The following is an 18151-nucleotide window of genomic DNA, read 5'->3' as shown; positions in this document are numbered from 1 at the left end:
TTGGTTTTCTATAATAAAAGTTTCAAGAGTTTCAAAACAATCATACTTGCCATCCTCAATACAACTTCTCCACAACATAAGCTTTTTCATAAACGCCCGAATTCTATCGTGGACTGCAAAAATGTCTGATTCGTTTGAACCTTGCAAATACAAATTGAGTTCGTTTAATTTCGAAAAAATATCCGCCAAGTATGTGAGCTTGAGAATGAATTCTTTGTCCAGTAGAGATTCAATATATTCAGTTTTTCCTTCCAAGTAAATTGTAACTTCATTGCGTAATTCCACTAATCGTGTCAGTACTTTCCCCCTGGATAACCAACGTACCTCCGTATGCAGAAGAAGAGATGTATGAAGACTACCCATTTCTTCACACAGCTTTTGAAATAAACGTGCTTGTAAGGGTTTTGTTTTAATATAATTTACAATTTTCACAGCTGTATTTAGTACTGTTTTGAAATCATTAGGTAATGCTTTTGAAACCAGTGCTTCTCTGTGAAGGCTACAGTGTGTCCACAAAGCACAGGGGCTTTGCTTAAGAACTCTTGTAACGACACTGCTATTTTTCCCGCACATAGCCCGCGCACTGTCAGTGCATATACCGAAACAGTTCTTCCACTGTAAACCTTTCTCTTTTATATAGGAATCAATTACATTGAAAATTTCCTCGGCCGTTCCACGACTAATTGGCTTGCAGAACAAGATATCTTCATGCGCGTCGTTTTGCCATATATAACGCACAAAAACAAGTAGTTGAGATAGGCCTTGCACGTCAGTAGACTCATCTAGTTGTAGCGTATAATATTTACTACAAACTACCCTCCGGATTAATTCGTCCTCTGCCCATTCAGCCATTTCGTCGATTCGTCGTGCAACAGTATTATTGGACAGTGGTATGCGCTCGATTTCCTTTACTTCTTTTTCTCCAAACATCGCTCCAACAGCATCTTTAATCGATGGTAACACTAAATCTTCGCCAATGGTATGAGGCTTTCCTGCTCTGGCGATCCTTAAGCTAATGAGGTACGAGGCATATACAGCATTTTCATTAATATTAATGAAATGTGAAACAATATTTTTTGAAGATTTCATATCCAACAATTTTCTTTGAAAAAAATCTACTGGCTTATTCGTAAAATGGGAATGCTTCGTTTCTATATGACGCGTCAACTTACTTGGGCGCATACTTTCGTTCGCTAATATTTCGTAGCAAATCACGCATTGAGGACGCGGATCTATCGTATCATGATTCCAAGTGAATCCTAGTTTTAGATATTCAGGGTCATATTTTCTTACAACTTTCCGTCGTTTCGATTCATGCGAACTCGTTGAGGGAGCTTGGAAGTCAGCCTCAGTGCCACTTTTGCCATTTATAAGAACATCTTCTGTCTTTTCATCACAATCAACCGGCGGCGGCGATGTAGTTTTTGCTATCCGTTTCAACCACTTTTCCATTATTATATTCAAACGTTGATAATTGTTTTTAAAAAGATTATAAGGGCGTACGCTAACGAACACAACACAAGGCGATAAAGAATGTCACAAAAACAAAAGACGTCCGGCTGTTAGCCCGATCGGTCGGAATATCGTCTTATGTTTCAGGGCCCACTCAATATTCGCTCGCGACCGCGACCCATAGTTTGGGAAATGCTGCACTAGTCATTTCCCGGATCTGCCGCTTGTGTATGGGGAAGCGTATGTACAATTTAAACAGATTGTTATTTTCATGGGAACTGTTACATATGCATAATAGAACTAACTATTTTACATTAGAGTGAGTAAATAACTATAGTAAAAAATATTAAAAATGTAATAAATTGAAAGAAAACTATGTTTCATGTTGCGTTAGAGGTAACCGTTGAGTTATACGTTTTGTTTTGTTTGGCTTTGAAATTAATATGCAAATACTTTTTAAAGTTACACTTTTGCTGTAACACATCAGTAAAACACAATATTTGGAATTAACCTTTTGATAATATTGCACTGAATTTTTATTCCATGTTTGGACTTAAATTGTGACAACGCAGCGCATAATTGGATGTGAGTGAATATCGTTTCTCCAATAAATAAACCGACTTTTCAAATGTTTGTCCCTGTGATTTGTTGTCATAGCAAACGCTATTCTAACGGGAAACTATAAACGTTTTAATATGAATACCATCATTGGCTGTAGAATTTCTAATATGTCAGATCGTTTAACTCTTTTGATTCAATGTTGCATCGCTTCTCCATGATCATAAATATAAAACCTGACCGAATTGTGGTTTCTTTGAAATTAAACTTGTAGTAGCTTTAATTGTTGCGGGACCACAGATTCTCATAGTGTATGTTCCTGAATTGTGTAAATATACGTTTTGAGCATTGTATGACGTGAACACGAACAGATTATTGTAGATTTAAATATTTTGCCTGTACTGTTTGTGGATGTCACTTTCACCAAATAAATCTTTCAATTGTCGCAGATATGCCCCTTCACTGGGAAGAAACACTACTTTTCCCTGATGGCAACACGAATTAGACGATCTACAAGTCTCCAAATTAAACTTTAAAGCCGAACAATATCTGCATACTTCTGTCATATCACCTGTCCATATATTCGATCTCTTTTCGATGTCACATTATTTTCACCAAGTAATAATTTCCATTTGTTAGCGCTAATGCGATCTTTATTATCAGTTTTTTGAGACTTTCGAATTTTAATACTTTCATAATCTCTAACCTGCTCTGCATGTGCACCGCGCCAATGTTTTTGAACCTCTTTACAACGTTCTACTTTGTCTTTTACTCTTGGTCTTTTATTTCCGACCCCGCTTGGACCTGCTAAGTTTTCAATTCCACTTGGTCCGGGCTGATCATTACTTTCCTTATTTTCTGAATTTGCACTTAGATTATTTTTATTCTTTTTTGAATTCTTTTCTCTCCAACGTTTAACATTTCATCTAGAACAGTGTTTCTCAACCTCGGTCCTGGGGGCCCACTGTGGCTGCAGGTTTTTGTTCCAACCAGATTCCTAATCAGTGACAACACCTGATAACACTGATCTCATTTAATTAGCTGGTATTATTTTTCTTTTATCCTACATTCAGAAAAGCACAGCAGCATGACTTTTACATTTATAAGACATTTAGAAATATTTCTGCTTTTGCTAGAGATTTAAATGCTTAATTCTCTTTTGTTGATTTCATCATATTTTGCCCTTTTTCTGTGCAGTTTTTACCTTTTGTTGTATCTTATTAATGAGAGTTAAAAATGAGCAGAGCAGACACTCTGGCAAGTAACACTTTATAAGCAAAGGCTGCAACTACTTTAGCATCAGATTCACTAATTAGTAAATAATGGATTAATTAAACAATTAGAACACCTAGAAAAGTAAAATGAAAATCAAGATGAAAATATTGTTAAAAAGAAAAAAAATACATTATTCCCATATAACATCTTGGTACATTTTTATATATATATATATATATTTTTTTTTCTTTTTAACCAAACTTAATTTTGTAATTTCTACATTGTTCCCAAAACACAGAACTTGGGAAATAACAGTTCACTTAATTAGCCCAGGAGTCCAATTAAAAACAGAAGCTGGTTGGAACAAAAACCCGCAGCCACAGTGGGTCTCCAGAACCGAGGTTGAGATACACTGATCTAGAACGTATAAAATTATTGTGCAGAAAAGGACTACATCGATGGAAACAAATAGATTGTATGTCTTGTATTAAAATGAGGAAAACGTAAAAATTTATAAGAGCTGAGAGCACAAGAACTGTCTGACAATAGCATTCACACGAATGAGAGATGAGTGGGACCGTGGGCATAGTTGTAAATGGCTGAGAGGAGGGCCGGACTTTTCAAAATCTCTTGGCAAAAAGTCTCGTCTCGCGGGACTTGAAATTATCTCTCTGAAGAGTCTCGTCTCAGGATTTCCTTTTATAATAGAAAAATAAGAATATTGCCCTTGTTACAGGTCACTCAGCTTCATCGCAATAATGGACAAAATACTTATTCAAAAGCAGTATGCTCACATAACAATTATGTTGTGATAAGGTGATGGATAGAATACCCAGCAAAATAGCTCACTGTCAAGTAACACTCCAGTACAAGACCAACACGAATCATCTATGTAAAGAACATATATTTCCCTCATTTCTGCAAAACCTCTCTGGGTACAAGTCTCACCTATATTGTAAATATATGCATTATTGATTGAAGGCCAACTTTAAACTGGCCATATATATATGTCAAAGTAGGTGCTGAGTGCCAAGTTTCTCCGTGACCAAATGGAATCTTATCCAGACTTCCTGTTTTGCACTCGATGTGGCCAGCAAAGGATAAGGCTTTCTGGGACAAAATTATGAAATAACTGAGCTTGCAAAATGAATGAATTAATGTTGCATGTAGACTGTCCAGGTCTGACTAAATAAATCAACACATTTTATTTACTGAGAGAGAGAGAGAAACTAAAATGTGTCATTAAAAAGTAAGTTGTTGGCTACTGTATCACACCAGTTTTCTCAGTTCCGAAATTAACTATGCTGTTAAGCATCAGTTTAACTTAAAAAGAATCAATCAGTCTTGACTCAATGATTAACTTAGTCACATTACAGCAAAGACTTCATATTCAGTTATTTGCCAGATGTTATCACATATTTGAAAACTATTACACCATGACAAATCTGATCATTTTTGCAAGTGTAATACTTAAATAAAATTCCACTTTTACAAAAATCATTGAGAAGATACTTTTTCTGAATCTTAGTTTTATATTATGTAAATAAACTATGTAATTTACCTTGAATTCTGTAACAGATTTGTATTCGTTTGTTGTTATTTTATCTTTAATTGTACTAAAGTCCATGGGATGTTTAATGATCATAGAATAACCAGGTGCAATAGCATCTGTAACTGGATTAGCAAAAAATCCTTGAGGATCTTTCCTAAGAGGAAAACATAATCAGCACAAAATTAAACAGTTGAAATGTTTTAATCGTAAGAAGAAGAAAAAAAAAAAAAAAAAAAAAAAATGTATACTGATGCAAATATACTCAAAAATAGTAACACCTAAAATGAAAATGTGGAATGGAAAATCGAGGTGTATTACTTCATAGTAGCAATAACTATCTACAAAGACTAACAGGTTAAAGCAAGAAGCAACAAGGCTAAAAAGTATTTGATGGGCTGCAGTTTCTTATCATTTGTCAAAATTCTTACTGTCATGTTAATGCAACAAGAACATGTGTTCAACTTTAATGCAGCAGTCCTCTCAAATAGCAGATTTCAGTCCAACTGATGGTATATGTGGTGGGATGAAAAAAAAAACATGGGACCCAATGGAAGAACATGGCAAGACATAAAAATAATCTAAAGTGAGTGTGGTTATTACAATCCTCATGAATAAACAAACATTAATTATGCATGCTTACCTGTGTACTTGGTTTGAAAGAGAACGTGTATATAAGTAAATTCATACCTCTGAAGCTGACGCAAGAAATGTTCCAACAGTTGTTGCAGAGGTGTGCACTCATTCTCTGTATTAACATAAAAGCAGGCAGAAATTAAAAATTAACCATCTGCTTCTTACAGCATTAGGTATGTATTTGTTTAAAGGCATATGTTACTGTACTGGGTTTTTACTTTAAGTAAGAAAGCAACTGTTAATATTACCCATACAATAAAAATGCAAATATCTTATTATAGTTATATTAAAAGCACTGGTAAATATGATCATTTTTATTTTTCATTCATTGATAAGTTATCCTAATTACCACGCTTAGTGATATCTAGCAAGAGTTTTTTTTTTTTTTTTGGATATATGCATCTGTTATGAAGTCTTGATGACATGCTATTTAAACTCATCACACTCCATCAATATCAAATATTAGAAGATTGAGAATTCCATTTATTTTGTCAATTTTCCAGCAATTAAAGGTATACACCAACTACCATGTAAGCACATACAGAAAACCCTGAAATCATCTACTGCTTAAAACTATGGTAGAAACAAGAATGAAACTTTAATTTTGGACAAATAAGCTTGGATGCATCCCTTTAAACAGTAAGGCAACTTCAATTCACTCAATTAGAAAATTGTGTAATGTGCCAAAAGAAAATTTTACATGATTTTTTTTTTTTTTTGCTTTAATCCGATAAAAAAAAGCAGTAAAGTCTTAGGATATTTCTCTTTCATTATAAGTAAGCACACCTTTGTAAAAGTGATCAACATGATGACAAAATGAATAAAATAAATACCAATCAAGAGATAGTCAGTCATTATAAGGTAACATTAAAAATTTGGCACACTGTAGCAAAATTAATATTTAATTTATTTCATAATTGCGCAAATGCAATCTGAGAATTAAATACCTGGATGTTCATTTTAATATTATCAAATGGTATTGAATCTCTAAGACACATTTTAACATTACTGATGGGTGTAGTAGTGTGGCACATTTCTGCTCAGGCAAAGCTGCTTCAAGACCATTTACATATATGTTGCTTTGACTGTTACTTGTGTAAATATGGACATAATGCAGGTATGCAGCAAAATCCTCCAGAACTGTGGTATTTAAAGTAATAAATTTCTTCAATGTACAGTATAGTCTCAAACACCTATCATTGAAGATAAGCACATAATTTTACGTAAGTGCATGCTGAAAGATCATTGTTCTCCTCCCTAAAAGAAATGAAACAGAACAAACCTACCCCCATAGGTGCCTTTAGTTATTTAGTTTAGTTCAATTTTAGTTCAGTTCATGCATATTAATTTAAATTAAACTTTGAATTAACAGTAATGACCTCACGTATTTTGATTAATTAGTAAATCTTTTGTATTTTGCATTATTTTTATGTTAAGTATAATTAAATGCCCATATAAACTATTGATTTAAAGGAATTTTAGCACAACACAGATTACTGGAATTCACATTAAATATATTTTTTCAAATTTTGGTTTAAATATTTATAGCCGATATATATTAAAACATTTTATCTACATGAACTGCAGTATTTGTTTTCACATGAATTTTACAATTTAAATGTTTTTTGCTGGTTATTTAAATTTTCAAACTGCACAAACCCTTCTCAAAGCAGCTCTAACCCAAAATGCAGTAACTGAACTGAAAAATTAACATTTTTCAGACTCTTAAAAGGAATTCTGAATTAGCCCAGAGGAAAGGCCCCAGCTTTTTAGTTGCACACGATTCTGGTGTCACCTTAAAATTGCTGAGAGGAAAACTGGTTTAACTACAGTGGGGCAAAAAAGTATTGAGTCAGCCACCAATTGTGCAAGTTCTCCCACATTAAAAAGATGAGAGAGGCCTGTAATTTTCATCATAGGTATACCTCAACTATGAGAGACAAAATGAGAAAAAAAATCCAGAAAATCACATTGTCTGATTTTAAATAATTTATTTGCAAATTATGGTGGAAAAATAAGTATTTGGTCACCTACAAACAAGCAAGATTTCTGGCTCTCACAGACCTGTAACTTCTTCTGTAAGAGGCTCCTCTGTCCTCCACTCGTTACCTGTATTAATGGCACCTGTTTGAACTCGTTATCAATATAAAAGACACCTGTCCACAACCTCAAACAGTCACACTCCAAACTCCACTATGGCCAAGACCAAAGAGCTGTCAAAGGACACCAGAAACAAAATTGTAGACCTGCACCAGGCTGGGAAGACTGAATCTGCAATAGGTAAGCAGCTTGGTGTGAAGAAATCAACTCTGGGAGCAATTATTAGAAAATGGAAGACATACAAGATCACTGATAATCTCCCTCGATCTGGGGCTCCACGGGGGTCATCATGCCTGTCAGGACTCCCAGTTAAAACCTTTTTAGATTCCTATGCTAGCTATGAATTGTTAATAATGAAGACTATGTTTGAACAAAACGCTTCTCCTAAGTGAACCTGGTACCATTGCACCATGGAACAAAGACAATCTACGCTGTTCTTGTGTCATCTAATGTAAGGCTGAATGTTAGCAAAAGAAAGAAGCTAGATTATTGCCTAATAACTATGGTATTTGGTGGAAAGCTAAGTTAGATAGCCGAAGTGTTAGTTAGGCTGACCTGGCAGATAGTTAGGCATCCTCAGAAAACCTGATTTGCCTATGCTAGAAGTACGCTCTCCTAGAGCTTCTCCTGCAACAGAGTTGGATGTGGATTTTGTGTCATGTTGCCAAGACATCCACTGGTATCAGTGGGAGTGTGAGAAGTTTAAACAGTGTGTCACCATTTTCAGAAAGGGTAAGGATATTGTACGGAAGTGAAAGGAGCAGTTTGAGAAAATAAGTCCAGCAAACATGCCATCCATAGAGAACAGTGTAGTCAAAGCTCCCTGTGGGAAGAGTTGAGTTTCTGAGGTTACAGTAATAAATGAAGTAGTGGATCTGGAAGAAGCAAAAAATTCTGGGGAAGTGCTGAATAATATTGATTCTCAGTGTCTTGTGCAAAAAATGGAAAATAAAGGATGCAACTCAACCTCCCTGGAAGATCTCTGCGAATGGGGTAGAAGTGATCCTATGGCTGATAATTAAATGCAAGATTGAGGGGAGCAACTTAAACCCTGTCCTGATCATAACAGTGGCTCTCAATGTTTAGGATACAGTGAAAAACAAAATAATTCATAAGGACCTCTGATTAGAACCACTACTTTCGAGAGAGAGATTGAGATCGAGAGAGAGAGAGAGAGAGAAATCTGTTCATATGATCTGTGACTGGGACTCAGGAAAGACTGAAGAAAGCTTATGCTTCATCCTGAAAGGGAATTTCTCAAAACAAAACATAGGATTGGGCTGGTTTTGTATTGTTCACTTGGTTCCCACAACTTCATTCACCAGAGCCGACAGTACAGAAGACAAAAAAATGTAACACGTAAAGTAAATGAGACGCAAAAATAAATTACCTTGCTGAGTTCTGCATGCTCGTACAGGTCTATCAACTGTTTGTTCAGTCTCCATCTTCAGTCCAAGGTTAACGGCATCTGCTTCGGTTTCTATCTCCATTTGTTCTCTGTCTCTTTTCCTTTTTTTTTCTTCCTAAAAAAAAAAAACAAAACAAAAAAAAAAAAAAGCAGCACATTTTGAACATAATGGCTATTGGATTCCACTACTGAAATCTACATATGTAATGACATTATTTTACTCTTCCTTGCTAAACAGTTACTACTTACACAAACTGAGAAAGCCCAGAGATTAGTAAGTTGTACATAAGGCATATTATTTTCAATGTAAAATTATTAGACAGTTTGATATCAGTTCAGAATTTTACTATAATTACTGTATATTAGGAGTGTTTATAAGAACAGTTTTTGAACCTAATACAGAGTTCAACATGGAATCAAGTACTGATTCTATATTTAGCTCTCTGTCAATTTTCTGTGTTCACATTTCCTATTAATGATTGAAAAAGTGCTGGAGCAGCTTCTGGTACATACTAAATATTTTCTTTTGTTTTAACCACAGAACGTACAAAGGGGAAACAGTGATTCAAAATATTAATAACTATGCACCTAACATGGATGAAAGAGCTTTCTTCCAAAATATATTTGCATCTACTCTTAATATGAACACTCACAAAATCATAATGGACGGAGATTTGTGTTTTAAATCCAGACCTAGATATATCCTCAGATACAACAGCGATAGAATCTAATACTGTAAAGATAATTACACAATTTGTAACAGATCGCAACTTATCTGACCCATGGAGGTTCTTAAATCCTAATCTCAAGGCATACTCCTACTTTTTACCTATACATCATTGTTACTCAAGAATTTATTATTTCCTCATAGATAATAATTTTTTGCCCACTATCAAATCTTGTAAACACAACGTGATCATTATCTCTGACCATGTAGCTTAAATTATTGTGTCTTACACACTCACCTCATAGCTGGCATTTCAACCCCTTGTCATTAGCTCAGGAAAACAGTACAGAATTCATATCCAAGCAAACTGATTATTTTCTTGAGACAAATGCATCCTCAGAGGTCTCAAGAAAATAATCAAGTTTGTTTACATTTGCTGAAGCTTATATATATATATATATATATATATATATACACATACATATACACACATTCATACATACATATACACACACAGTTAGGTCCATAAATATTTAGACAGAGACAACTTTTTTCTAATTTAGGTTCTGTACATTACCACAATGAATTTTAAATGAAACAGCTCAGATGGAGTTGAAGTGCAGACTTTCAGCTTTAATTCAGTGGGGTGAACAAAACGATTGCATAAAAATGTGAAGCAACTAAAGCATTTTTTAACACAATCCCTTCATTTCAGGGGCTCAAAAGTAATTGGACAAATTAAATAACTAGAAATAATGTTCATTTCTAATACTTGGTTGAAAACCCTTTGCTGGCAATGACAGCCTGAAGTCTTGAACTCATGGACATCACCAGATGCTGGGTTTCCTCCTTTTTAATGCTCTGCTAGGCCTTTAATGCAGCGGCTTTCAGTTGCTGTTTGTTTGTGGGCCTTTCTGTTCGAAGTTTAGTCTTCAACAAGTGAAATGCATGTTCAATTGGGTTAAGATCAGGTGACTGACTTGGCCATTCAAGAAAGTTCCACTTCTTTGCTTTAATAAACTCCTGGGTTGCTTTGGCTGTATGTTTTGGGTCATTGTCCATCTGTATCATAAAACGCCGCCCAATCAATTTGACTGCATTTAGCTGGATTTGAGCAGACAATATGTCTCTGAACACCTCAGAATTCATTTGGCTGCTTCTGTCCTGTGTCACATCATCAATAAACACTAGTGTCCCAGTGCCATTAGCAGCAATGCATGCCCAAGCCATCACACTGCCTCCACCGTGTTTTACAGATGTGGTATGCTTTGGATAATGAGCTGTTCCACGCCTTCTCCATACTTTTTTCTTGCCATCATTCTGGTAGAGGTTGACCTTGGTTTCATCTGTCCAAAGAATGTTTTTCCAGAACTGTGCTGGCTTTTGTAGATGTTCTTTAGCAAAGTCCTATCTAGCCGTTCTATTCTTGAGGCTTATGAGTGGCTTGCACCTTGCAGTGCACCCTCTGTATTTACTTTCATGCAGTCTTGTCTTTATGGTAGACTTGGATATCGATACGCCTACCTCCTGGAGAGTGTTGTTCACTTGGTTGGCTGTTATGAAGGGGTTTCTCTTCACCATGGAAATGATTCTGTGATCATCCACCACTGTTGTCTTCCGTGGACGTCCAGGTCTTTTTGCATTGCTGAGTTCACCAGTGCTTGCTTTCTTTCTCAGGATGTACCAAACTGTAGATTTTGTCACTCATAATATTGTAGCAATTTCTCGGATGGGTTTTTTCTGTTTTCGCAGCTTAAGGATGGCTTCTTTCACCTGCATGGAGAGCTCCTTTGACCGCATGTTGTCTGTTCACAGCAAAATCTTCCACATGCAAGCACACCTTAAATCAACTCCAGGCCTTTTATCTGCTTAATTGATAATGACATAACGACGGACTTGCCCACACCTGCCCATGAAATAGCCTTTGAGTCAACTGTCCAATTACTTTTGAGCCCCTGAAATGAAGGGATTGTGTTAAAAAATGCTTTAGTTGCCTCACATTTTTATGTAATCGTTTTGTTCACCTCACTGAATTAAAGCTGAAAGGCTGCACTTCAACTGCATCTGAGTTGTTTCATTTAAAATTCATTGTGGTAATGTATGTACAGAACCAAAATTAGAAAAAAAGTTGTCTCTGTCCAAATATTTACAGTGCATCCGGAAAGTATTCACAGCGCATCACTTGTTCCACATTTTGTTATGTTACAGCCTTATTCCAAAATGGATTAAATTCATTTTTTTCCTCAGAATTCTACACACAACACCCCATAATGACAACGTGAAAAAAGTTTACTTGAGGTTTTTGCAAATTTATTAAAAATAAAAAAATTGAGAAAGCACATGTACATAAGTATTCACAGTCTTTGCCGTGAAGCTCGAAATTGAGCTCAGGTGCATCCTGTTTCCCCTGATCATCCTTGAGATGTTTCTGCAGCTTAATTGGAGTCCACCTGTGGTAAATTCAGTTGACTGGACATGATTTGGAAAGGCACACACACCTGTCTATATAAGGTCCCACAGTTGACAGTTCATGTCAGAGCACAAACCAAGCATGAAGTCAAAGGAATTGTCTGTAGACCTCGAGACACGATTGTCTCGAGGCACATATCTGGGGAAGGTTACAGAAAAATTTCTGCTGCTTTGAAGGTCCCAATGAGCACAGTGGCTTCCATCATCCGTAAGTGGAAGAAGTTCGAAACCACCAGGACTCTTCCTAGAGCCGGACAGCCATCTAAACTGAGCGATCGGGGGAGAAGGGCCTTAGTCAGGGAGGTGACCAAGAACCCGATGGTCACTCTGTCAGAGCTCCACAGGTCCTCTGTGGAGAGAGGAGAACCTTCCAGAAGGACAACCATCTCTGCAGCAATCCACCAATCAGGCCTGTATGGTTGAGTGGCCAGACGGAAGCCACTCCTTAGTAAAAGGCACATGGCAGCCCGCCTGGAGTTTGCCAAAAGGCACCTGAAGGACTCTCAGACCACGAGAAAGAAAATTCTCTGGTCTGATGAGACAAAGATTGAACTCTTTGGTTTGAATGCCAGGCGTCACGTTTGGAGGAAACCTGGCACCATCCCTACAGTGAAGCATGGTGGTGGCAGCATCATGCTGTGGGGATGTTTTTCAGCGGCAGGAACTGGGAGACTAGTCAGGATAAAGGGAAAGATGACTGTAGCAATGTACAGAGACATCCTGGATGAAAACCTGCTCCAGAGCACTCTTGACCTCAGACTGGGGCAACGGTTCATCTTTCAGCAGGACAACGACCCTAAGCACACAGCCAAGATATCAAAGGAGTGGCTTCAGGACAACTCTGTGAATGTCCTTGAGTGGCCCAGCCAGAACCCAGACTTGAATCCGATTGAACATCTCTGGAGAGATCTTAAAATGGCTGTGCACTGACGCTTCCCATCCCAACTGATGGAGCATGAGAGGTGCTGCAAACAGGAACAGATGAAACTGGCCAAGGATAGGTGTGCCAAGCTTGTGGCGTAATATTCAACAAGACTTGAGGCTGTAATTGCTGCCAAAGGTGCATCGACAAAGTATTGAGCAAAGGCTGTGAATACTTATGTACATGTGATTTCTCAGTTTTTTTTATTTTTAATAAATTTGCAAAAACCTCAAGTAAACTTTTTTCACATTGTCATTATGGGTTGTTGTGTGCAGAATTCTGAGGAAAAAAATGAATTTAATCCATTTTGGAATAAGGCTGTAACATAACAAAAGGTGGAAAAAGTGATGCGCTGTGAATAGTTTCTGGATGCACTGTATATGTTAATGTATATTTACAGCATTTTTTTCCTCCTATTAAAGTGGCCAGGCTACCAGGAAATCACAACCACCCATCTAGTATTCCACAGCTTGTTGGCTTTGGGGATGAGTAGTTATGAGGATAAAGACATTACTGAATTAATTTATTGATGTGAATTTATCAGAGGTGCTTATTGCAACCAAATTACATTACAGACCTCAGTCTTCTTTGCTGTCCCCAAGTCTTCAACTTCTTCCTCCGCATCACACTGTTCCTTTTCCCTTTTGCGTTTCTTTTCTTCCTGTAACATGATATTTAGGCAGAAGAAGCCATTCTGAGATTAATTATAACTAATTAACAAAACATATGTCATTAACCAGCTTACCAAAATTTTGGGTGGACAAGTATTACATTAACAATTTTGCTCAGTATACTGCAAATAGAACTGTGCTTTTCCAAACAGAAAATGTAATACAGTTTTATAATGTTTTACAAAATACACATATAAATGTACAGTATACTTGTGAATATCGGCCCTAAAGTGCAAAATACAATTAAATACAATAAACACATGATTTGATTTTTGTAAGTCATCATTCTACTTGTACTACTTCTTCAGAATACATTTGGCTTAATTAGAAGTGCTTCTAGTTAAACAAAAATGATCTTGTATAGATATGTGGTTGAGTATGTCCACATACTGATTGGTATTAACTTATTCTCTGTAAAAATTATAGCGGGGAAAAGAAAAACTACAGAAAATTGATCATTTGCAATTTTTCTAAGTAGTATTAAAATGAGTATTAAATTATAGTGCAATCTTATTTTCCCCCCTGAGATTATTAAATTAGAATTACAGCGGAAATCTAGAAATTAAAATAATAAATTTTATAATTTAATAGAACTTTTCTAAGACTACAGAGTTAAATGCCTGAATACTGTTTGCAGATATTACTTGCCAAAACTTCATCCCAGACTCATGTTTGTTCAGTGTCTTATACTGTACAATGTAGGGTACAATACAGAATAACACTACTGCCTCTCTGTGCTTGAATCACTTGTAATTTTTATGAAAATGGTTGCGTTGTTTGTCGCTGTGATTTTTTTCAAAGTTCTCAATGGAAACAGTACGTTATGCTATTAAAAGATAGCAAAACTTGACTGTTCTCATTATAATGTAAGAAAATATACAAACCTAAAGGAAACAGTAATGTCAAATACTCAGTACACACTTGCAATACCTCTGAATCATTACTATTAAATTGTAATTCAACCACATACTAAGAATTGATATCTATACTACATGAATTACTAATATATTGACAAAAGAAAATATTAATTGGTAGAGTTTTTTGACATTCAAGTTACATGTTTGGACATCTTCAAAATCATCTTCTTGATAATTTAAGTCACCAAGGTATGCTCAATAAAGCTGAGGAATGTTTCTTTGTCCACTGGAAAACTGGCTTGGCCTACTTGAAATTTCAGGTGCAAGGATTCGCCGATCGTTACAACCACCTATTAACACTTGGCAAGGACTAGCACAACAATTACACACCCTTCATCCCCCTAACACACATTAATTATTAAATATGAGGCAAGGGGGACTATTCCTTTTTTTTCTTTTTCCTTCTCCTGAACTAAAGTAGACAAGTTTAACTTTTTATTTTTTTCTTTCGTTTTTTTGTCTAAGGCACAAAAATTGTGGGTGTTGTTTTATTTACTTTTTTGCTTAAAAATTTTGTTTAGAATTGAAGCAGGTCATATATGCATAAAGTTATTCATATTTTTCATAAAATGGTGTTACCTGACATAACCATCAATCAATTCTGTTCACATACCTTTCGTCGTCTTCTTTCTTCTTCATCAAGATGCTTATCTTTTTCTTTTTCAGACTTTTTTTTCTTCTTTTTCTTCTTCTCTTTATGTCGTTCACGCTCATGATCCGATTTATCATCATAATAACTAGAATCATGCCCAGAACCTGAAAGCTCTGTAACTTCACTTCCTCCAACTTTTAGTACAAGCTTTATTGGTTTCTCCAGAGTTTTATCTGCATAATCTAGCTCTAATAAATGTAAAATAGGAAAGAAAAATGGAAACTTATGAAAATGCAGTCTTTCAGGTATTTTTAGAGACAGACAAAACATTTTCAAATACCATTTTCCTTTCAAATTGAAAATATAACTATACACTAAAACATAATCACAACACTTGATAACTGTAATAAAAAGTGACAAGGGTGGGGGCACTATTATAAAATGATGTGTAGAGACTTACAGGGGTCTTATTTTAGACAACAAATGACCCACTCTTAAAGCAGTAATTAGAAATGAGGCTAAAAAACTTAATTCAAAATAATTAACTAATTTGAACACCATTATGCAATTATGAGGAGTCAAACGGTATAAAAACCGATTCTATATATTATATTGAAACCACATGAAAATTGATATAGTTAAGATACAGTGTGTATTGCAGTGATATTTTTCCTCAAACCATTTCCTTATAAAGGCCGAAATGTACAAATGCCAAAGACAGTTCTTCTCAAAATTAAAGACACCCACACCACTTAAAAAATAACATTTTATCCACTACTCACTAGTTTAGCAAAAGGATAACAATATAAGAGTTGGGCACTAACTGTTTTGAATAATAACACCTAGGATATTTAAGCAAATATTTCAAGAAAATTTAGAAATCTTTATGTGGCTTTTCCTTAAAATTGCTAAGTATACAATAATAATTTTGTATAAAAATAACAGTACGAGTTCACATAAGCAGGGCAAATCTTAAGCTTGTGGATGACAAGTGGTCATAGTGAGTCTGCTACAAGATAAGGAGAACAGTCATGGACCAATTATTGACCTTTGATCTCAATATAGCACTAAAAAAGCAGCTGAATTAAATTAAAAAGAAAATCACTTCAATTAAAGCAGACAAAACTATACGGACACATTTTAATAAGTCTTTTATCAAATCTGTTGTCATCTTTGCTTTCATACTGTATATCAGTTTGGAGAACTTTGCATTAACGACAAAACTCTATACAACAGAGTCAAAATAAGTAGTACAATTATTGGTTTGCAGCAGTCATCTCTCATTGTGACATGTGTGTAAGCTACAAGCAGATTCTTCAGACCTTATTTATATGTTAATATGGAGACCACAAAATAGAAAAACAAGTCATGAATAAAAATAATGGCATTTGTGTACTAAACGGACAGCAGTTCCTACCCATTCTAGTGTTGGGCTCCGTGGGGGAGGCACCCCGGTTGCTTACGTTTTGGAGTTTAAATTATTAGACTGACCTACCCCAACCACTAACCTTAAAGTTAGTGGGGGTGGAGCATAGTTGCCTATAGGTCCCTAATGTTAATGCCCCCTTTGGGTGCCTAATGTTAAAAATGAAAATCCAATTTGCGTCACGATAATAGAAAAGGGGACTAAAATAACATTCAATGAAACGAAACTTAATGTTCAATTGTGAGAAGTATACTGTGCTTTACTTTTGAAACTATTAAAAATTTAAAAAATTCTAATCAAAAACGTAAAGTCTGGCACTAAATTTATATAAAAATAAGAAAAGATCAAATATTAGTCAACTCTAAATATGTATGATCTAATGTCTTTCATTAAGTATTATACAGACTTCTATATTTTCATTATTTGCACCAAGTTAATGTTCTTTGTGATTTTAAAACTACGTTGTTGTAGTCTCCCTCTAAAACCTACTGACAACCCATGTTTCGCTTTTGTAAAAATAAAAAACTGAATTAAAAAAAGAAGAAGAAAGAAAGCGCTTCATTCATTCTGTGAACTTAATGAATATCTCTGATATTGATTGTTTTAAAACTTGATTTGAAACTGGATGTTGTTACAAAGCAGTTTTAAAGTTATTGCCTGTTTTACCTGCATTTTTTTTTTTAGCTCTCTTTAATTTAATATTGTTTCCTTATCAGTATGCTGCTGCTGGAGTATGTGAATTTCCCCTTGGATTAATAAAGTATCTATCTATCTAAAGGACTTTTTGTAAATTACAAGTTGCAAATAATGACACAGTGAATAATTTACGGCGTTTACTACAGTATTTCATACATCACTTTTATTAAGATGTTTAGATTTATAATGGAGAGTGCACAAGGCAAAATAAATTAGGCTGACCCCGATGGTCATAATATTATTTCTAAAATTCACATTTAAATTTCCTCCATGTATTAATGTATGAATAAGTACATTCTGACCCTGTATATGTCTCTTGAGTTTATCGCTCGATAAACATAATCTCATAAAATAAAAACTCATTGACGACCTCGAGCTCCTTCTGCAGGTAAATCCTACACTGGAAAGTTGGGATTCAGAAAATAAATCGATTCAGTTAGCAATTCTGCAAACTCTTAATAAAATGATACTGGCAAGACTTTTTTGTTTCTATAACGGTCATTATAATTCTAAAATCTCACAGACAACACACTCTGAAAATGTGCACATTTAAACATTAAGTGTCAAAACAGAAGCGTTTCTTCGCTACAAACAATACACTCACAGATAGAAACAAATAGCCGACGTCTATTAAAAAAACGGTATTTGCATAATTATACATTTGCACTTACCATCTACTGTTCGCCACTTGGATTTGTGGTTTTTGTGTTTTTTCCCCATTTTATTTGAAGTACTTAGTAGATACTTGCAGATACTGTTAAATGATCGCAACCATCCGTACAAAACAAAACGACAGACTCCGCGGGAGCTCTGATACGGAAGTGAAAGCTGCTCGGGCTCAGGCACGGAGCGGAAACTTCCGGGTTAAAGACG

At 35.4% G+C, this 18151-nt stretch overlaps 1 protein-coding gene across 6 annotated transcripts in view; it reads right to left on the bottom strand.

Annotated features, from left to right (window-relative positions):
- The window catches only part of brd9 (bromodomain containing 9), a 37062-nt gene extending 18952 nt beyond the window's left edge, over positions 1-18110 (bottom strand). For 4 of the 6 annotated variants that reach the window (XM_028817338.2, XM_028817340.2, XM_028817339.2 and 1 more), the window contains exons 1-6: positions 17950-18109; positions 15178-15404; positions 13554-13637; positions 8901-9033; positions 5465-5522; positions 4787-4931 (exon numbers count right to left, since the gene is read on the bottom strand). In XM_028817338.2, the coding sequence (XP_028673171.1) occupies positions 4787-4931; positions 5465-5522; positions 8901-9033; positions 13554-13637; positions 15178-15404; positions 17950-17998 (696 nt within the window). In that variant the 5' untranslated portion in view covers positions 17999-18109. Of the gene's footprint in view, positions 1-4786; positions 4932-5464; positions 5523-8900; positions 9034-13553; positions 13638-15177; positions 15405-17949 lie in introns of all 6 variants that reach the window. The other 2 variants (XM_028817336.2, XM_028817337.2) reach the window with 1 other exon arrangement.
- Positions 18111-18151: the final 41 nt, after the last annotated feature.

This window comes from Erpetoichthys calabaricus, chromosome 13, assembly GCF_900747795.2.
Source record: "Erpetoichthys calabaricus chromosome 13, fErpCal1.3, whole genome shotgun sequence".
NCBI classification, from domain to species: domain Eukaryota; kingdom Metazoa; phylum Chordata; class Cladistia; order Polypteriformes; family Polypteridae; genus Erpetoichthys; species Erpetoichthys calabaricus.
Note: the sequence above shows the minus strand (reverse complement) of the source record. Positions and strands in the feature narration are given on the sequence as shown.